We start from the raw sequence: 22575 nt of genomic DNA, 5'->3' as shown, positions 1-22575 counted from the left end.
TAGTGGGCCAAAAGCAACCACGACTTAGCATAAGGGGGCCAAAGTCAATTTGAGCACATTGTTATATTAAAATTAATTATTAAAAATATTAAAGAAATTATTAGCTTTTTGTGGATCTTTCTCCCCATCAAGGGGCCCACCATTTAAACCAAGGATAGTAGCCAGAAAATAAGCTCTGTCCCTGCTCAGTCATTGAGGTACCTGGAGTGTATGCCAGCCCCAAACAAATGCCAAGTCCGTTTGGAGAGGGGCATTTGCAGCACTAGGCTCCATCCTAACCCAGTCAGGAGGACTCCTGCAAGAGGCTCACTTTCTAGAAATGAGCCTTTTGTGACCTACCACAGCAGAGGGTGGGGAGGTAGTGGACAGACACCCATTTGGTGTGCAAAAGGGGGCCCAGGGCATGCCTTGGGAAGAAGTAAGAGAGTGCATGCTACCAGAGAAGCAGCATTCCACCTTGATAACCTCCAGCCCAGGGGCAGCAGGGCAGATGAGAGGCATCAGCTCTCAAGTGAGCAACCTTGTTGCACCACTGCTGGTTATCAGTGGGACAGGCAAGAGCTCTTCATGGCTCCTGCTGTTGCTGCAGGATATTCCTACCTGAGGGCCAGCAAGAAAAAAAAAATCCTGTGGGTCAAATCCGCCCCCGAGCCTTATTTTGTACAGGTGGCTAAAAGGTAACCTTTCTGGTAGTGAGGTGTAGCTTTAGGCACAAGGGTGTACAAACCAGAACTCCAGACCAATTTAAAACAAATAACCAGGTTTTATTATTTTGTAGTTAACATAAATGGTTGCTGATAACTGTGTATACAAATATATATTGTCCAACACTATTTAATGTAAGCCACCTAATGGCACAGTGGGTAAGTAACTTACCTAGGGAGCAAGAAGTTGTTGGTTCAAATCCCCACTGGTATGTTTCCCAGACTATGGGAAACACCTATATCGAGCAGCAGCAATATAGGAAGATGCTGAAAGGCATCATCTCACACTGCGCGGGAGATGGCAATGATAAACCCCTCCTGTATTCTACCAAAGAAAACCACAGGGCTCTGTGGTTGCCAAGAGTCGACACCGACTTGACAGCACAACTTTACTTTTTTATTGTACTGAAAGCTCATAAGCAATTGCTATAATTGAATTTTATAGCACCAGTCATGACTAACGTATTGTGTTTCAGTGGGAATTTTGAGTAATTTAGTCAAAATGTCAGCCACTGTTTTCCCTATCATCTCTTGCCTAACCTTTCATAACTTATGGTTATGCCTCTCCACAGAAAATCTTCTCTCTAGGCTTTCCAATCTTTATCAGCTGCTTACGGACTGTTCCTTTGAACTGCACTGTGCCTCTCTCACTCTTCCCTGAGAACCATCTGCCCTTCTACCAATGCTGTTTGAGAGCCTCAAGATCTGGGGCGTGATCCATTGAATCCATTAGAATGGGTTCTGCGCCTGTGCTGAAACCTGTTGGTGTGGAGTAACACAGCTCCGCTTGGTGCTTGCACCCCACCCCATGTGACCACATGGCTATTTAAGGGGGGAGGAAGCACCAGCACTTCAGTTCCTTTGCGACCACCATAGTGATTGGTTCCTTGGTCAGTACGGCTCCTCGTACTGGTTCCTTGTTTTTTGAGTGAGTTCTAAGAGAGAGAAAAAGAGAGAGAGATTTAGCGGCTATTTTGACCTTTGGACTGCTTAACACTATGGTTTTTTGTGTGCAGACTAATTGAGGTGAAAGATCGGACTGATAGTTTTTGGTTTTGGATAATGGAATGATAATGGCAATGGATGACCCTAAAGAAGAAAACAGATAAAACAGCTTTCAAGCATTGCTCTAACTGTAAAGCAAAGTTACACTTGCAAGATGGCCATGACTTATGTTTGCTGTGCCTGGGGGAAGCCCACAATACCTCCGCTTGTAAGGTTTGGCAGTCCTTTACAAAGCAAACGTGACTCAACCGGGAGCTTCATTTGAGGACTGTACTTTATGATAATGTGTTGTCCCCTGGGACCATCTAGAGATAGAAAGTGTTAAGTCCCCCAGGACCATCTTTAGTCTTCTAAGGCGGATAGCTCAAGGGCTGTGGCTTCAACCCAGTCTAAACCCTCGACACCTGTATTTAAGTCTCCTAAGATGCCAATGCAGCATGGAGACAAAATAGTGGATGCATCGGAGCCCACCAAGAAGAAGGTGGGGGGGAAACAGCATTGAAGGCTACTCCATCTCCGACGTCAGCACAAGTAGTTGTTTTTGTATCGATATCGAGACCATCAACACCGACTGCAGCGACACCTAGATCATCGACGCCAAAGCCACTATCCCCACCGGCGCCTAGGTTGGCACCAATATCAAGGGCTGGTTCCTTGTCCCTGGCAACGATAAGGACCGAAGGCAAGACAGTTGGCCTCAACATTGAACACTCCGGTGTTAACTGATACAGTGATGCCGAGTGCCAGTTACTTTTGAGGAGGAGGAGGAGAACTTGCCTGGTGTTGAAGAAGTGAGCACATTGGATCCCAACACAGCACAATCTTTGCTATCTATGTTGAACTCCAACTCTACTACCCCTTCAACTTTTAGGGGGTTTCCACATTCGGAGGAGCGAGAGGCTTGTTCCCAGCCTCCAGATACTGCCTTTCCAACAGTGACTCTTCCAAATCAACAAATGCCCTATGCATTAACAGCTGCACAGCTGGCCACTTCAACTAGCTGGCACACATGCAGATTTTCTCATGGCACTTTACCTGCTGTGCAAACAAGTGTCTTCGGTCAGTCTTCTCCAGGATTGACTTATGACTGTGATGAAGACAGGTCATGGAGATTTTCTGGGCTCAATAAACACAATCCTCCAGAGTTTACTCTCAAACTCTTCCAGTGCACACACTGGCTGGGGGTGGGTGGGAAATCCCCTCTCTAGCACCGAATAAAGCAGCCGTAGCCACGTAGACCCTGGCAGAATCTCCTCCCCCACCCAAACCTGGGTTGGTTGCAAAACATACCCAGAATAAGGGGGCATTTTTAGCATAGCTATCCAGACAGACCCTTTGGAGCCTACAATTCCTAGGCCTCATACACCTCCTACAGGAGCAGCAGCCTCAATCCTCTCCATCACCTTCCGGCGAGAGTCACCACCGATCTTCTGATTTTGAATCGAACATGGAATCTACTGACCCTGACCCATCACCTGATATGACAACGCCTCCACATGTATCTCCCACTGAGGAAATGAAGGCTTATCATATCCAGCTTAAGGAAATGGCCATTGCACTAGGACTTGATCTGAAATCACAGTTGTCTGCAGTTGATGATGCAGTGTACAATTTTATGGCGAAGTCCTTGTCTGCGGATTGAAGAATAGAACAATATCGGACCTCTGAAAAGTATACAGTGTACTGTGCTTGATTGGCCAGCAAACTCACCTGACCCCATAGAGAATCTATGGGGCATTGCCAAGAGAAGGATGAGAGACATGAGACCAAACAATGCAGAATTGCTGAAGGCCGCTAATGAAGCATCCTGGTCTTCCATAATACCTCATCAGTGCCACAGGCTGATAGCATCCATGCCACGCCGCATTGAGGCAGTAATTGCTGCAAAAGGGGCCCAAACCAAGTACTGAATACATATGCATGCTTATACTTTTCAGAGGTCCGATATTGTTCTATTCTTCAATCCTTGTCTTATTGGTTCCATGTAATATTCTAATTTTCTGAGATTGTGGATTTGGGGTTTTCATGAGCTGTACGCCATGATCATCACAATTATAACAAATTAAGGCTTGACTTATCTCGCTTTGCATGTAATGCTTCTGTCTCATATATCAGTTTCACCTTTTAATTTGCATTACTGAAATTAATGGACTTTTGCATGATATTCTAATTTTCCGAGTTTCATCTGTATGTAAGGGCAGTCTAAAAATTGAACAAATAAATAATAAGAGCCAAGATCTTCTGTCACAAGAGTACGGTCGAGTACTGCACCCAGAGGTGCCCACTCTACAGTTAACAGCATGGAAGATAGGCTTCTAGATAAAATATTACTTAACCAGAGGACGTCATCCACTAGGAGAAACTATGCTAGTAAATGGAAGAGGTTCACTTGCTATGCAACCTCGAATGGCTTTTGTCCTCTGAAAGCTACTGTCAGCCAAGTCCTGCTGTAGCTAACCACACTGAAGACCTCCCTGCTTTCTAATGTCTCCATAAAAATTCACTTAGCAGCGATTTCAGCTAGGCACCCAGGATGGGATGGGAAGACAGTATTTTCCACCCCAGCTGCAAGAGCTTTCTGAAAGGTCTCACCAATCTGTATCCACCAGTTAGCCTCTAGATCAGTGGAGTGTATCCTTGGTCCTTTCAGCTCTGACAGACACGCCCTTTGAGCCCCTTACTATAGCAAGCCTGAAACTGGTTTCTTTGAAGACTGCCTTCTTGGTGGCAATTACAACTACCTGCAGGGTGAGTGAGCTTACAGCCCTGAGGATGGGCGTGCCTTATGCACGCTTCTACCCAGATAAGGTGTTGCTACATCCTGACATTACCTTCCTACCTAAGGTTGTGACAGATTTTCACATAAACCATAAAATCTTCAGTTCTCCAAGTACGGCTCTTGAGAAGGCCCTGCATTCCCTGGATGTCCAAAGGGCTCTTCTGAACCTGTCAAGTACAAAGATGATCAGGAAGACAAAAACAGTTGTTTATATCTTACAAAGGAAGTTGTCTGGGTCAGGCCTTGTGCAGACAGAGGCTATCCCACTGGCTAGTAGAACTTTTCCTTTTGACATACAAGTTACAAAAAATTCAGCTGCCCAAGTCCATCAAGGCACATTCAACCAGAGCTTATGGTGCCTCCATGGCTCATTTATCTGACATATCATTTCAGCCCTACATTTGTAGGGCTGCAGCCTGGTACTCAGAACAGCCCTTTGTAACGCACTTGCGCTCTGCAGGGGAGACGAATTTTGGGAGAGGTGTTCTTAAAAGGGTGTTACAATGACACTACTGTGCCCTCCTCCTAAAGGAGCTAACTAAACACCCACTCTGATAGATTCAATGGATCACGCCCCAGATAAACAGGTTGCTCACCTGTAACTAATGATCTGGTAGTGATCCATTGACATCCATTAGACCCTCTCGAACCTCTCCTCTGCAGTTGTGTGCAAGTCTTCTACGCAGAACTCACCTGTTGCTCCAAAGATATTCGCCTGCTCTGGCAATCTCCAAGGAACTGAAGTGCTGGAGCTTCCTCCCACCTTAAATAGCCACGTGATTATGTGGGGCGGAGCATAAGTGCTAAGAGGAGCTGTGGTACTCCACAGGCGCAGAACCCATTTTAATGGTTGTCAACAGATCACTACCAGATCATCAGTTACAGGTGAGCAACCTGTTTTTCCTCCTACGTATTCCTCATAGATATGTATAATAACTTTCACACAAATTTACATATTAAACCCATGTGGTCCATTTCATTACATGGGGATATAACATATTGTCAACAAGATTTAGCACCGGAAAATGTTTTTCTGGCCACATCAAATTTGCACATGGCCATTATGAGTGTTGTGTGGGATACAGTTGTGTCACAATTCATTTCCCTTGCCTGAACCCATTTGTGATCTTTTTTCACGTTTTTCTTGTTTACTTAAATTACTTTTAGTGCCTGACTACACTGTAATGTTCCATCATGACCTTTAAAAAAGTGGCAAAGTAAGGCTACCATCACTCCCTAAAGCATTGCTCCTTCATTTGCACTCCCCATCCCAAGCATTGGCATGTATGTCTGCCCTCATCTGTTTGAAGAACAGTCTGTCTATTTACAGACACAACATTCTGTCTGTGATGATTTCTGCACTGACTCAGAAAGTTAGACAAGAAGTACTCCAATATCCCTTCTAACTCTAAAATTGTATGGTTCTTCTGTTCACTCCACCCTAACCTGCCCTCTTACATGTGAGCTGTATATAATGCCATTGCCTTTGATTAAGACAAAAATATAGTGGGGCACACTCACCACTTAGAAATGCTTTAATATATCATTTTTTAAAGTATGTTTAGAACAGCTTGAATTCAGAGAAGCACACACAGAGGCTCTCCACACGAGCAGGGTGGAGAGCCTGCAGGTCTTGTGCGGGGAAAGTGGGCTTGACCCGCTCTCCCTGCACAGGAGCATTCCACCCTCACAAGCGACTGGATCAGTCATGGAGGGAACCATCTGGCCCCCAGAAGTTCCAGCATGGCGCATGCTAGTGCACGGGGCATTTTGGGGGGATCCCAGACACTAGGAGGCTTGCTACAGCCTCCTGGTTGGGGGATCTACTCGCAAGTTGCCGCGGCACGTAGTGGTGCCGCACCATGGCTCACGATCGAAAAAATGAGGTTAGCAAAGTGCTCGCTCCACTAACCTCATTTTAGAGGAGGACTACTTAGGTGGGCTAGCCACCACTGAATCATCGGGCTTGCCTGCGTGCCTAGTGGTTCTCACGATGGGGGGAAACTGGGCTGGGCTCCCTTAGCCCGGTTTTCCCTCATCGTGAGAATGGCCTCGCAGTGCTTCACATGGAGCCAGGCTTTCCCACTTCTCTTCTTTGCTGCAGCCCCCAGGGCTCCCTGAAAAACTGCTTATATGTGAGATATGGTACTGGGGGTAATGGAGGGAGGGAATTGGTGGACACCGTGCCACTTGCACCAGTAGAGGTGCCTTTCTGCTCACCCTTCTCTAGATCCAAGCCATTATCTTCTCAGGGTAGCAAGAATTCCCTTTGGCTTTTTGAAATAAATACCGGTAGTATTTCTCTCCTCTTTACTGCATAATTTTTACCTCATTATGACTCACCACCACCACTAGCTCTCATAAAAATGTTGCCTTTTAACTTGAAGATCCAGCTCTATGCATTATACAAACTATAATCAGCAGGATCCAGACTGCATTCGTCATGCTAAGCACTATTGACACAAATCAATCATGGCTAACTTAAGTCCCATTAATTTCACTGGCTGTCATGTTGTGTAAGGCATGTTTACACAAACAGGATGTTTCTGACCTGCCAGGACTGCTGTGCACATGAAAGCCAGCCCCGCCCATGTTGTGCAAACATGCAGTCTCACAACTACTTAAAACAGTGTGCAGGCACTTGTGCTGTGCTACTCCACTGTTTCCAATGGAAGTAGCACTGCACAAGTGCCCACACATTGTTTTAAGTAGTTGTGAAACTGTGCTCTTGTGCAACACCACCAAGGCTGGCTTTCACATGCACAACTGGCTTGGTGGGTCAGAAATGCTGGTGTTGCCCTGTGCAACATGTTAGCCAATGGAACTTAAGTCATGTCTGGATCCTGCCCACTATTTCGTTTGGCATTTGACCATGTCCCTTTGCTACAGCATTTCGTTGGGGTACCATAAATTGCCAATGGCTTCTTCTTCACAGAGCTACCAGAATACTGAAGTAACAATACTGGATCACAGCGCCGAGATATTCAAAACACTACACTATCTTAGCAATTTACTGCATAGTATCAAGAACCCACTGGGAACTAGAGATAACCCAGCACGTATCTGCAGGGATTTGCTTAACTGTGAACGCAAAGTATCTGATGGTAAGTCCTCTTATGTCATCAAATACTCTGAAATAAAACCCAATATTTGTATCTTATTTTGAAATATTAATCTCTAAGAAAATTAATGAAAGACATGGCCTCTTTAGTCTCAATCAAGGCTTTTAAAAATTTTGCTCAATGTAGCCAAATACCAAACCAAATTTGTCACATTAACTAGTAGACTTTATGTACCTTCTGTTTGTGTCACTATACGGAAATTTCTTCTTTGGAAGTGGCATAAATTTGAAGTTATCTGATGCTTTTCCCTACACAGATTACCTGTCTTTTCACTAGGCATTAAGGCATTACGCAGACATAAGTAATTCAGAAACGATGTCAGATTTGTAAGGTATTTGTTGTGTGTTTTATATATGCAAGTATTTTATTGAGTGTTTTGTGATGCTCCTCTATAGCAGTGAAGCATGCATCTCCAGTACTATTCTTTTTTTATCATGTCACCTAATTGGGTACTGGGTCAATCAGTCTGAAGTGTTGCAGGTCAGAAGGTCACTGCTCTTCAGTAGTCTCTTCCCCACCCACCCTGTTTGTTTGAAGCTCCTGGCACGGATTGGGCAACTGTAAGCTTATCACTTCCCCACCACCAGTTTCAGTTCTTTACACAGCTTTACTCACAATTGGGATAATTGAGCAAAGAAGAGGAAACCTTACAGAACTCTTTATTACATCTCTTTCCACTCCTAAAGCTCTGTTGAGCATTCCTGAGCCCCACATTTAATATTTTAAGTTTATTCTAAAAGCTAGGGATATGAGAAAAACAGGTATTCTAGAATTCTTCTGCCTTTTACTTTCTCAACTGATAGGGAAATACTGGATTGATCCAAATATTGGATGTCCTTCTGATGCCATAGAAGTTTTCTGCAACTTCACTGCTGGTGGCCAGACATGCTTATCACCTATATCAGTGACAAAGGTATATGCTTTATACTGTAAGACCTGCATTGTAATTTTATGGCTTCTGCTTATGTCTTCTTACATAACATAGCTGAATGTAAAAATTGGATTGAGAGATCATAAGAGTCTTTTATATACTGGATAAAGATTTAGTAGCTGTGTTATTACATTTGAAACAAGGTTCACACAATCGGTAAAATAACAATTTAGGGCCAACCATACATTACACTGCATATCATAACAACATGAAGCCTTGGTGGGGATGTTTTGCAGAGAAGGAGCTATTGGGCTAACATTACTTGTAGCATTTCTTGGGCTGGATGTTCAAGAAAAAAATTAAAGGAATAGATGTTTCTGAGTTAGAGCTCCAAATATCCTTGTCTGCAGCAGTCTTAACCTGAAAATGCAGGAGGTCCTTGTAGGTTTGCAGCTCAGTAGTCCTATACATGTTTACTCAGAAGTTAAATCCCACTGAATATAATCCCAAATAGGCATGCATTGCTGTCTTAATAAGGTTACAACCTTGACATGTTTTAAAATCTCAGGTTACACAAAGAACAAATCTTAGTTATTAGTACAGTAATATCTTTCAGTAATGTCTGTTGTAATGTCACTATATCTTGGCTCCTAAAGCATTTGGTGGATTTAATGGAAAAACTGAAAGAAGATGGGAGCGGCCTTAAAAAGCTGTTACACCCTGGGGGTTTACCGACAAATGCACAACAAGACCAAGTTGTACACAGCTGAAGAAACACTGGAGACACATGCCAAATGTTAGCACAAGGCCCTAAGTAGGAGCCATGTGGGAGTGACATCTTGAAGAACAGTCATTGCTTCAAATAGTATAATCTTAGTTTTCCATTCACATTACAAACTTTATGTTGTCATCTTTCTACTCATTTATCTTGTGTTAACCTTTCAATGAAGAGAACATATTTTTGTGGAGAGTAATATCCATATGTTTTCTCAAAAAAAAAAAAAAAATAGGGGTTTTTTGTTTTCTCAGAAAAATATGTTTTCTCAATAGTTTACTTTAGCAGATTAAATGCCTATAGTTTGTTATACCAGTGGAAATAAATGTTTATGAAACATTTTAAAGATATTTCCTATGCATGGGTTTATCATGCTTTTGCGGCTATGAAGTACAACCTGATGTTCTGTAATAATGTGTGTTTTTTGTTAAACAGTTGGAGTTTGGCATTGGAAAAGTACAGATGAACTTTCTTCATTTACTGAGTTCAGAAGCAATCCACACTATCACGGTGCACTGCCTAAACACTCCAGTATGGGGAACCAATGAACTGGGTGCCCAGAAATCCCCCATCAGCTTCAAAGGATGGAATGGTCAAATGTTTGAAGCAAACACGTTGCTTGAACCAAAAGTGCTTATAGATGAATGCATGGTAATCCATTTATTGGCTTTATTAAAACCTACAATGAAAGTAGTGTTTAATTTGAATTAATATAGATCAAGTCCAAATTCTGGACATCTACTTTTATTTAGTTTATTAATTAAGGCATATATTACCTGATATATGCATCTCCAGATGGTATACATAATCCAAGATACAACAAAATATAAAACAGAATAAAAACAAAACAATTTCACAGAATAAACACAAACAGTTTAAAATTAATTTTAATTAAAAGACTGAGAAAGCAAGTGTGTCTTAAGTGTCTTCTTAAAAGCAATCAGAGATGGAGAAGCTCTTATTTTGACAGGGAGTGTATTCCAAAGTCCTGGGGCAGCCACAGAGAAGGCCTGGTCCCAAGTTGCCACCAGAAGAGCCAGTGGCAACCATAACTAGATCTCCCCAGATTATCTTAATAGGCAGCAGGGTTCATAACATGTTCTTTTCCTGTCTAAGTTATGATTCTCCTTAAATGAAGATGATTTCATTTCATAAAGTACTAACACTACAAATACATACAAATGTACTATACATATTAAGTAAGCACAGTCTTAGCTTTCGATTAGTTGCCACTTACAATTGTGCTTCAGATAACCTAGAAGTTATTAATCTTGATGTTTTCAATTAGAAGCCCAGTGCCTTAATCAGTGGTAGCAATTTTTATTTATTTATTTTTACATTTCTATACCGCCTTTCGTTAAAAGAAAACCCTTTTGTGGATGTGCTTTGGATAGTTGTGCCACATGTTAAATCCAAAGTACACTATTTATTTATTTTTATTTTACATTTATATGCCGCTCTTCCTCCAAGGAGCCCAGAGCAGTGTACATGATTATATTTATCTTCACAAAACCCTGTGAGGTAGGTTAGGCTGAGAGAGATGTGACTGGCCCAGAGTCATTCAGTAAGTTTCATGGCTGAATGGGGATGTGAACTCAGGTCTTCCTAGTCTAACACTCTTAACCACTATACCACTACAGAATATATGCAGCCCCGCCCACCCCCACCCCGCCACAATGACTTGAGATGGTTTTTATCTTTTGCCTTCTGAACTGAGAATAAGCCAGTAGTTCAGTATAGGCGAGGCAAACAAACCTGTCCCCTTCTAACTGAGCAAAGAGCGGTGATTCTTTTTAGCAGGGGGAAAGTAACTGGCACTATCCATCACCAGCACAGTTTTGTTTTGGTTTTCTTTCTTTCTCTTTTTCTTTCTTTATAAGATTTATATACTGCCCTTCCAAAATGGCTCAGGGCGGTTCACAGCATGATAAAAACAAAACAATTAAAATCAAACTATTAAAACACAATAAAACCAACAAAACAGCTAAAAGCCCTGAAAATCAGGGCAACAATTTAAAACAGTTAATCATTTAAAACCCTGGAAGGCCAAGCCAATTAGGTAGGTTTTAAGGGCTCTCCTGAAGGACAGTAATGATCTCAAATTACGAATTTCTGCCAAGATCGCATTCCACAGCCCAGGAGCAGCTACAGAGAAGGCCCGCCTCTGCGTTGCCACCAGACAAACCGGTGGCAACTGGAGACGGACCTCCTCAGATGATCTTAACGTGCAGTGGGGATCATGTAAAAGAAGGCACTCTCTTAGATAACTCGGACCTAAGCTGTTCAGGGCTTTAAAGATAATAACCAGCATTTTGTATTTTGCCCAGAAACATATCGGCAGCCAGTGTAGCTGTTTCAAAACAGGCATAATATGGTCTCTCTGGGTTGCCCCAGAGACCAACCTGGCTGCCACATTCTGAACTAACTGAAGTTTCCAGACTATGTACAAAGGCAGCCCCACGTAGAGCGCATTGCAGTAGTCGGGCCGGGAGGTTACCAGCTGATGCACCACTGTTTTGAGGTCATCCTCTCCAAGGAATGGGCGCAGCTGTTGAATCAGCCGAAGCTGATAGAAAGCACTCCTGGCCATGGCCTCCACCTGAGATACCAGGGTGAGGCCTGGGTCCAGGAATACTCCCAAGCTGCACACCTACTCCTTTTGGGGGAGTTTAACCACATCCAGCACAGGGAGATCTAACTCATCCCTCAAACTCTGTTTTATCTTCTCCTTTGCTGCTGAATAATAAAAATAAATTTACATGATGTCCAGCATGCCTTCCTGCTCAGCTGCTAAGGCTGTGGTTTCATCTGAGGGTTCAGTCACTCCCATTATTATAATTCAATCATCAATTTTCCCTTTTCATTCGGAATTATTTCTCAACAACAACCCCCCCCCCTTTTTTTTGCCCTTCAGGATTTCTTCACTTCATTAATTCCATCCTCAGGCAACTGTAAAATCTCCAACTGATCTCTTCTTCTTTGTCACTTTCCCCCTCTCTGTAACAGGAGCCTCATGAGCCAAACTCTTCACTCCCTCAGCAACAGTTACTAGGTTAGGCTCCACACAACAATACAGCCGTCAAACCAGGAATAAACACCATATCCCCAATTAAAACAAACAGATTATCTACATTAAGGCAAAATGTTTGGACTCTTTCATGGAAACTTGGAAGAGGTCATTTCTTTCCAATGGGTATTGGATCACTTCAAGTAATGAACAATATGTTGCACTTCAAATACTTCATGTTTGTATTAAAAAGAGCCAGGAAGTATCCATTTACACATGAGCTGGTCTTGTCATCATTTGTTCTGTGAAACTCTTATTGACCTCATTGTGTAGATAGATGGCAGGATGACAAGCTCTTAAAGAACTGGAAGCTGTGCAAAGTAGGTGCTAAAATGCTACCAAATCAGCATTTTCCACTTGCTTAGATTGTTAGCACTTTCCACCCACAGATACTACATTCCATTTATATCTCACTCTTCTTCCAAACAGATCACAGTAGCATACATGGACCTATATGTTTTACAACAAACATTTAATGAAAGTTAAGTGTTAGTGTGAGCCCTTTTGGGACAGTGTTATTAATTCTAAAGAATGTTGTAAGCTGCTCTGAACCTTTCGGGAAGAGCGGGATATAAATCTAACTAACTAACTAATAAAGGTCACTCCGTGAACAAAGACATGCAGGGATTTGATCCCAAATCTCTTCAAAGACCATTCTATTACACCTCTATTACACCACGCTATTTATAAAATTATGTTGGATGTGGGTTGGTGTAAATAAATGCCGTGTAAGGCTACTGAAAAGTGCAATGTTTCTGTGAGATTCTCTGAGATCAATTTATCTTCTGCAGAAAACGATGTAATGTAGAAATTTCCAGCAGAATCTCAGAGATTCTGCAGGGGTTTCACTTTTCAGCGGCCTCCACTATACCTGCAGCTTTGACTGCTGGAGCAAGAAAAGAGGAACTGCAAATGTCAAGATTTTCAAAGCCTCTCTAATACCAGGCACTACTTTTCTGTTATTTTGTTGACTGCATAAGGTAATACTTTTGATTAAAGTATTATCAGTCTTGAAGTAGATAAAATTTAGCTTTTAGTTTTATAACTTCTATTATAAAAACTGAACATGTTATAGTATAAGGAACTAGATTAGTCCACATTTGAAATTCTTCTCGGCTTTGCTCTAAGGTGCTTTTTTCTCCACCACACTGGAAAAAATGTAAAACATACACTTCATTTATTAATGTATATACAACTTCTCAACAAAAATGTTATCCAAGCAAGTTACATAAAAAAGGTATGCAAAAACTGTTCCCTGTCCCAAAAGGTCTCACAGTCTAAACATACACAGACCACACCAGCAACAACCACTAGAGAGATGCCATGCTGGGTTGAACACAGTTGCTCTCCTCCTGCTAAATATAAGAAAGCAACCACTTTAAAAGGTGCCTTTTTGCCTTTTGTTAGCAAGAGTTCACATACATAAAAATATGCAGGCACAGAGAATAGTCTGAATGTACATGATGTAGCAATCACACTGAAGCTAAGCAGGTCTGGGTCTGGTCAGTGCTTGGATGGGAATTATACACAGCTTTTGAGCTCTTGCAAAATTAAAATATAGGAAACTGCTTATTAATATTCTTTAACAAGCCTGTTATATGTATTGCAGATTCAAGATGGCAGTTGGCATAGAACCCAGTTCCTTTTCCACACTGAAGACACCAATCAGCTTCCAGTTGTTCAAGTGCATAATTTTCCTAATCTCAAACAAGGACGACAGCACTACATAGAAAGTGGCTCAGTGTGCTTTCTCTAGACTTCTGATTGGAGTTGGGTTTTTCACATCACTATGGGATTGTTGCAAGGAATAATTACAAAACTATAGAAGAATTGTACAGGAAGTGTTGGTGGCTTGAAGAATCTCAGGAAGAAAAAGACTTCCTCCTAAGAAGGAGAAATTGCTAAAAAAAACAAAACAAAAAACTTTTGACAACATTAATAAATATTTAATTTTTGATTGGTGCTTTTTTATATTATTCCCTGGAAGTGAAAACTATACATATATCTGGAAAATCTTCGGAAAACCCAGTGTTTAACTGTCTTATAGCACTGTCCAGGACACCTTAAGGAAAGATGGAGGCATACTTTCTAAGGAGCAGCCATGGCTAATGCTCTCAGCTGTGCAATAGCTTGTATTATAATTACATGAGAGTGAGTTATGTCACAACAAAACAAATCTGTTCTTTAACACTTAAGTTGTATAATGGTCCGTTGTGGACACAGACATCTTAACAGATGATACACTACCTCTTACGTGTTTCCCGTTTGTGTTGCCTGGTGCTCTCTGTATAACACAAACTGTTTGTGGCCTTACTAAAGATTATTTGGTTTCTTTTTTCTTTTCTTGTACTTTTTTCAGGCTCTGTGCTCTAGTTACATCAAGAGAACTTTTCATTGTAAATTTGTGTCTTTTATTTAAAAAGATGGTCACATCATTATAAGTAAATACATTATTTATGTGAAAATCTTTTTAAAATATGTCTGTCTGTAAACATGGAAATGGTACATAAGACAGGGCATTGTATCTGGTGCTTATAGAAAGGATTTTGTAGTTGTAGAAGGGCTACATACAGTAGCCTATTTTTAAAAAGTTTATGGACTGCAGTTAAAGATTTTAACTATCCAAGGCCATCGACAATGATGTATTTTGTACATATTTTGTAACTGTTGAAAATGTTATTACAGCATATATTTTAAATGGCTGCTATTAAATTATAATCTTAATTATTCCAGCCTCTTGAAATTTCTGTGGGTTTTGTGTCAGCTTGTGTATTCTCTGTTTGATGAATATATTAATTGCAACCAAAAAACTTTTCAACACACAAACTATCAAAAGCATGCTTTGATAATTTCCATTTAAAGGAAATCTAAGAGATACCTATATCTGTTGTCAAAAATATTTAATTCAATATTATCAAGAATGTGGCCACATTTCCTTATATTTGGGAAGGGAAAGCAATTAATTTTAAACCATCTCTTTTTTTGTTTTATTTAGAAGACTGATCTCCATCTATCACACAAAATGATCCCCAAAATAGCTTATATTATACATTTATTTTACTGGAATATAAAAAGCTGCAGATGATATCCAAAACACATTTACGCCACCATAAAGGCATGTATAATTGTTCTTCAATTTAAAAAAATAACTAAAATTATCTGCATGTGGAAAACTAGAATGTCAGGGAGAAGGGTTCCGACTACCTTTCTCTCAACATACTTATTTTCCAAGTGCAGGCATGATTACCTATTAATATCCATACATGCAATCTTCCTCTCCCTGCACTGTAGTCTAGTATTCATATGGATACAACCCTGCTCCCATCCCACTACAGTCTAAATATATTCACTCTAGAAATAAGCACTGGATCCTAACCAATATACATTGGCTAAAAATCCAGAGGAAAGTTCTAAGGAGTATGGGGGGGTGGGACGACTCTCACAGCAACAGTCAGAGGGAAACACATGAAATGCATTACGAGTGCCCTGGCCTGCAACAGTCTGTCCAAATTAGACCAGAGATTTGCTGCATAGTTTCATCAGCTAGATTAGAATGTTAAACTTTTAAAAGCATATATCGTTGGTTTACCTATAGTAGAAGAACTTGGAATTATTGTCTACCGCAAGTTTTTCAGCTTGTTAATTTAACTACAACATCAATTATTTGTCAAATCTGGAAGTGAGAGAAAGCATTACAAATACGACCATGTGCCCTAAACATTCAGAAGCCAGAAAACAGATGTTTTAAATCCCCATAGCTTTAATTCAAGGAAAACGATAGGCTTTGGAACCTTACTCTCTCTTTTTTTTAATGCATTTGGGTCTGGAAATACTGCTACTAGTTATACAAAGAATTCAACATCCTTTCTAGATTTAATGGTTTGCCCATTGGTTATGGCATTATTATTACAGATGTTTCTGCTGGGCGTTTTCCACAGAGGGTTTTTAGCTCATGTATCCTCTGGAATGGAGGGTGTGAATCCAAATTTACCCCAAAACGAGCTATCAGAGAGCACTTCACATATGATTCGGGTTTTTCATTGCACACTAAGAGCGTAGCCCAATTTATATCCAGGGTAAAAAAAATCCACTTTTTGCATCAGGTTTTTTGGGCAACTTTGAACTTGCAGTAAACTGCAAGTAAAGCCTGCTGTGTGAAAAACACTGTGGAAATACACCACTCCTGACAACAACCGTATATTATCCATAAACTGGAGGAACCAAGCAGCAACTCTATGGGAACACCTTTATGATGAGTTCAACATATTCCATCCATCACTCAATCTGTTCCATCCATTGGATGATACTTTCTCAAGAGAAAGGGGTTTTCTACTACCACAGCCTAATAAGGCTCAGGATCTGCATCTTATTTAGTAGGCTTGTGCCCGAAACGTTTCAGAGGCCATTATGGAGGCCTCCGAAACGTTTCGGCTCCGGGGGCCATTTTGGTGCTTCGGCACCAGCGGGGGTAGTCCTTTAAGGGCGGGGGAGGGTGCACTCACCCCTCCCGCCGCATATCCCCCACCAGCGCTCCGTCACTTTCAAGCCCCTCGGGGCGGCAGCGTTCCTCCCTGCCGCACCGTTTTCGTCATCGGCCGGAAGAAGTAACCGCGCGTGCGCCCGTCGCGCGCGCACACCCGCATGGCAGACGGGCGCATGCACGCCCGCAACGGGCACACACGCGGTTACTTCTTCCGGCCGATGACGAAAACGGGGCGGCAGGGAGGAACGATGCCGCCCCGAGGGGCTTGAAAGTGACGGAGCGCCGGCGGGGGATATGCGGCGGGAGGGGTGAGTGCACCCGCCCTTAAAGGACTACCCCTGCCGGTGCCGAAAGAACTTCGTGCACATCCCTATTATTAAGTCTGTTTACTTGAGCATCAGCAAAGGTAAAAGGGCTGGCTCCTCACAGCTATCAAGTTCCCCGGCAACGCTGCTGTTGCAAACAATGCAGGAAAAACTGCTCCCCGCTGCCGCACTTCGTGATAAGGCAGGGGGGGCGGAGTTGTGCACCTGGTCACATCAAGGGGCACAGGGGCTGCCATTTTGTTCCCCCAGCACGTGATGGTGGCCATCCAATGGAAGCAGGGGAGTGGCTACATAAGTGACCAGCTCCTTTCACTCATTCTCAGTTGCTCTCGGGCGAGACACCTGCCCACTTATCTCATTTCAGTAGGGTTCTCTGGTCACCTTTTGGGGGGTCAAGTAGGGATTTGGGGGGTCACAGCTGATTGGCTCTGGAGGTGGCAATTTAAAGCCTACTTCTCACTGATTCTCCTGGTAGGGTTTCATTGTTTAGGATGTTCGGTCACTTTGTGGAAGAGTGCAGGTTGGGGTAGGTTGTTCTGTATTGGTGTTTGACTGGAGAACCAATTAAGGTGAGTGGGAAACCGAGGAACAGCCCTTGCAGGTTTTGTGGCCCTTGGGCTGGGATCTGCCCTTACTCAGAGGCTGGCTGCACCCACCACTCAGTGTTTTGCAGCCTGGGGCAGGCTGGCCTCCCCTCAGTGGGGATAAACCTTGCAGTTGTGGTGATGTCCAGAACTGGAATCGGGCTGAATCAACACCCAGTCCTTTGCCCTGTTCTGGGCAGTCCTCCTTATGAGGCTGACCCTCATGCGGGGTACCCGCACTCTATTTAGTATATGCCTTGTTACAGGTTATTTGTAAATTTAATCAATAAAGTGGCCCTTGTTATGCCAATTTGTTCATGTCCTCTAGTTATTGGTACCTGGGTGTGCAACAGAAAGTGGAGACAGAGATAACAAGACTTTGTTGGGGCAATAGCAGCAGCTACAGTGACAATCAACCAGATAAATGTGGGAGAGGTGTGGTGGATGGAATGAAGAGGGCTGGCCCAGATGAAAGGCAGGTGGGCAGCAGTTGGGATGGACAGCTACTGAGCCCAGTGCACCATTTCTTCACCTACACCCTGCCTCACTGTCTTTTCTCAGTCCTTACTCCTAGGAGTCTGTGATCTGGGGCCTCTTGTGGGCTCTGCTATTCCACAAAGGGATATTTTTACTATTTACTATAATGTAGGAATCATCCCACACATGGGTGTGTGTCATGGATCAGGCCCTTAGGAGAATACAAAAGCTCCTTCTCTGTTCCTGTGACTGCATAGGATCCTATTTTCACTGTCTCCCCATTTCCCCTCTACAAAGGTTATTGTTAGACTCCCAACATGACGGTTTACTTACAGAACTCTGTTTCCATCTCTCTGGAATGGGATTTGATCTCACCCACCCCATTTCCCTCCACAATGCTCTTTAGAAGCTTGCTTTCTGTGAGCACTGATTGCAACTTCCATTGTTGCTTGCCAGTCTTCCTGTTTTGTAAAAAACTTGTTTTGCTCAGACATTGTTCCCATAATGCCATGGGCCTTGGGTTTAGGAAACCAAGACTCAGGGGGGAGGGGGGGAGCAGAGGCAGTGGTTCTGTGACTGCCATTTCCTCTGATAAAATAGCTGCTATGGTGCTCAGATATTCAAATCCTGCCTGTAGATAAAAACAGCTTCCCACCTGATGTGGTCAGTCACTGCCATTGTGGGCCCTTTCAAACAGCCTAGCTGGTTGTTTTTAGGAAAGAAAGGGAACTGGTTACATCTTTAAGGGGTACTATTGCTGTTTGTTCATTGGCAGGCCTGCAGCCAGCTGGTGGCACGGTTTGTACCTACCACACCACACTGCTGCTGGGAGAGCCTAGGACATCAAATAGTTATGCTCCAGCATAGTGATTATTTAGGTTGGACTACAGGATTCAACCTGTGCCCCAACCAATTATTTAGGATGTACTATGAACACAGTACCTTTTCATCAATCTGCAAAGGGCATATCAAGCTCTCAAAGATAGCCATGGCTAGTAAGCGGTGGCTCTCCTATTTAGGAGGAGGAGGAGAGCAACCATCCCTATTCTTCCCAGCATAATATCTCTCCAGTAGCTATTGCTGATGCCTCCTTTGCTTGCATGCATCCATGCATTTATTTATTTAAGACTGGGAGCCCTTGGCAGACAGCAAACCATCTTCTCATGCCTTTTTTTATTCAAACTGTTAGAGGTTTTTAATTTTATTTTTTAACCCAGTGGGTAAAACAGCAGAGCATTAAGGAATCGGCACACACTCCAGTTACAGAGTGGATAGCAGAGGATGGTTTAGTTGTTGCAGCTATTTAGAGAAAACACATGGGGATCCTTGTAGAACTAAACACTAAGTATTTATTGGCTAAGTACACTTGGATAGGAAAGACCTAAAACTAATCTAAAGAACTACATAATGAATAGGTAAGGAGGAAAAGAGATGTTTCCATCTGCTCTCAGAGGAAAGGAAGGATTGTGATTCAGTACAGGAAGTGCAGAAGAGTCAGATCAGGGGTCATAGAGTGGAGAGAGGTAGAAAAGTTAGGGAGACCCTGACTCTACTCCCAACGCCCCTGGTGGTCATTAGGATAGTTGGTGCAAAAGGTCAATGCACTGGAACTCCATCTCTAACACAAACTGCTTTGAGAACCTTTTTGTTCAAAAGTTATATTTTTAAAATAAAATAAAATAGGCGCCCTAGGTGCAGTTCCAAAAGACCTTGAAGAGCACCTCAACACCACAGGGGCCACAGAAGTCACCATCGCCAATTACAAAAAGCAACTTTACAGGGAACAGCCTATATTCTGTGACGATATCTGTATCAATCATTTTTTTTATTACAGCCGTTGACCAGCCAGGAAACGACAATATCTATAATAACAACAGCAACAATATTGATAATAAAATTCTGGCATCCCAGGTCCTTGAGAAGGACTCGATGTCTGGATAATACAAACCAGTCAATAACACCTGTCTGACTGTGTAAATAAATAAATAAATAAATATCCTCAAGAACAAACTTCAGTTCAGTCTCAGTTTTTGCCTCATGGCAACAGGCTAACAGCCCAGACCCCGGGCGCCTGGCCCCTCCGCAGCCCTTTGCCTGGGCCTAAACTGCTGCATGGCTGAGGCGTGGGGGTGGGAATGCACGTGTAGACAGGTTCTGTGTGAACTCAGCCGTAAGAGTGAAAAACCACAGAGTGCGCCGAGCTATCTACCCAAAGAAACCTTCAGAGAACATTTGGGAGGCGTCCCTTCTTCAGTCTACATACAATCCCATGCAGAGCGGGAAGGAAGCCCACTCAACACACTCCGAGCAAACTCACAGAATGCTTCGTCTCCCTCTCCCGTGTGGCATTGCAAGAGCCGGAAGCTCCCGCCACCCCGCAGCCTTCCCGGGCCTGGAGGCCTCGCTACGGCTCTCCCCTTTTCCCGGTGACAACCCAGCGGCTTGCAGCTCCTCCGTTTCCCTCGCGCCAGCCTGGAGGTCTTTCTTCGGGCTCCCGTCAGGGGGCAGCCTCTCACTTTCACGCGTCCAGTTAGTTCGCAAAGCTAACGAGCCGGTCTAGGCAAGAACTGGAAACGGGGCAGGCCGACCGGCGTGGCCGTGTGTGCACATGGAGAGCTTAGTGATGCCGGCTGCCCCCGGGGCAGAGGAAAAAAGCAGCACCCAGGAGGCCCTCGGGGTCGACAGCCTGAAGCGGAAGATGTCGCTGCGGAGGTAGGAGCGCCGCTCGCTTCCCTGAGGGGGTCTCCGTGGTGCACTTTTCTCCGCCCTCCCGCCCGATGCGCCTGTTCCGCTTTGCTGCAGTGCAGCCAGCTTTCATCTCCCTTTGAGGAGGGGAAGAAGTGGGGGGTTGTGGGGGGTGACAATTGCTCGGGCTTGAGCTGTGACAGGTGGGTGTGACTGAGGGGCGAGGAAACCACCGAGGCCGTGTGAATGGAAAGGGAATACTTCGAGATAGGAGCCCCACGAGGTAGCACAGGAAGCTGCCTTATACCGAGTCAGACCGCCGGTCCACCTTGCTCAGTGTTGTCTACACCAGGCTGCTCAACTTTGGCTCTCCCCCCCCAGCTGCTTTTGGACTACAACTCCCATAACCCCCAGTCACAGTGGCCAATAACCAGGGATTATGGGAATTGTAGGCCAATATCTGCAGGAGACGGGCAGCTGCTTCTCCAAGGTTGCAGGCAGGAGTCTCTCCCTGCCCTGTCTTGGAGTCACCAGGGAACCTTCCTGGAACCTTCTGGGGCCAGGAGCCAAAAAGTCACACCTGCATTCATAGGACTGTGTTCTCTTCTCACTGTTAGCTACGTCTGGGTGATATTTTGAGTTAATTGACACTAGTTATTCACACTTTTACAATCCTATTATTCATTCAAGGTAGTCTTATACATGATACCTCACCCCCAGGCCTTTCTCCCCTCACAACAACACCCTACCATAAGTTGGGCTGAGAGACTGGATTTGGATCACCTGAACAATTAGGTCTCCCTAGTCTAGCACCAGTGTGCTCTAGCTGCTACACTATATCATCCTCCATCCCAAAGGCTTTAGGCAAATCTTTTAACATTTTCATTTTTAAAAACCCCTTGCTGATGTTCTGATTGGAGGGAGAGGGGTGCAGTCTGACAGCAGCCTTCTGTTGTCAGTGACTGGGGCCAGGGTTGCTAATTAATGTTATGCTTTTGTTCATACATTCTGAATTGGTATCTGATCTATATAAGTTATTGTATGAATACAGCCTCTGAGCATATTTCACTTATGTGAAATATGTGCTGCAATGAATTAAGAGACAATTTATGTGCTGAAATGAACTGAGAGACAACAATCCTTTGCTGGTCTGGGGAGGTGGGAACTTCTTGGTTTAACCTATCTTTTAACCTGCTTTAAGTATTGTTCACACTGAGAAGCAGAGACTGCTTGTATTATTATTTATTTATTTATTTAAACTTTTATACCGCCCTTCCAAAAGGCTCAGGGCGGTTTACATTAAAACACCATTAAAATCAATTAATAATTAAAACAAAATTATAAAGCATAAAAAATAATTAACAATTAAAAACATCATAAAACAATTAAATAATCAGAAGAATTTAAAAACAAGTTTTAAAAAGCTGAGAAAAAGCTGTATGTTTCTTAATCCTTAATACATGAAGTGGCCCTAAGCGATCATGTAAGCAATAGCAGGATTACTACTTAAACAATACCCATGTGAAAGGGAATTACATAAAGAAATGGTGGCTGACATCCTGAGTAATAATGAAGGGTGTGCACTTCAAGAGACTCCGGAAGCACTCTGCGGATGCTCAGCAATGTGTTTCCAGGCTTACAATGTGTTTCAGATCTTTACATAGCGCTTCTGGAGTGCAGGCAGCTTTCCAAATTCT

At 43.1% G+C, this 22575-nt stretch overlaps 2 protein-coding genes and 1 long non-coding RNA gene across 10 annotated transcripts in view; 2 read left to right on the top strand and 1 right to left on the bottom strand.

Moving 5' to 3' along the window:
- COL24A1 (collagen type XXIV alpha 1 chain) overlaps nt 1-15050 on the top strand; it is a 369353-nt gene extending 354303 nt beyond the window's left edge. For all 8 annotated transcript variants that reach the window (XM_053245268.1, XM_053245269.1, XM_053245264.1 and 5 more), the window contains 4 exons: nt 7424-7592; nt 8414-8523; nt 9692-9907; nt 13933-15050. In XM_053245268.1, the coding sequence (XP_053101243.1) occupies nt 7424-7592; nt 8414-8523; nt 9692-9907; nt 13933-14079 (642 nt within the window). In that variant the 3' untranslated portion in view covers nt 14080-15050. The remainder of the gene's footprint in view (nt 1-7423; nt 7593-8413; nt 8524-9691; nt 9908-13932) is intronic.
- On the bottom strand, nt 752-20684 carry LOC128322951 (uncharacterized). The gene is made up of 3 exons (XR_008306102.1): nt 20511-20684; nt 4549-4655; nt 752-1639 (listed from the first exon to the last, which is right to left on the bottom strand). It is a non-coding gene; the product is annotated as an uncharacterized LOC128322951 (long non-coding RNA).
- Nucleotides 20576-22575, top strand: part of ZNHIT6 (zinc finger HIT-type containing 6) — a 78404-nt gene continuing 76404 nt past the window's right edge. Inside the window, exon 1 of the mRNA XM_053245277.1 lies at nt 20576-20905. Within this exon, the coding sequence (XP_053101252.1) occupies nt 20802-20905 (104 nt within the window). The 5' untranslated portion in view covers nt 20576-20801. The remainder of the gene's footprint in view (nt 20906-22575) is intronic.

The sequence above is a fragment of the Hemicordylus capensis genome, chromosome 4 (assembly GCF_027244095.1).
Source record: "Hemicordylus capensis ecotype Gifberg chromosome 4, rHemCap1.1.pri, whole genome shotgun sequence".
Taxonomy (NCBI): domain Eukaryota; kingdom Metazoa; phylum Chordata; class Lepidosauria; order Squamata; family Cordylidae; genus Hemicordylus; species Hemicordylus capensis.
The sequence above is the reverse complement of the archived record's forward strand: the minus strand, read 5'-3'. Positions and strand labels throughout refer to the sequence as shown.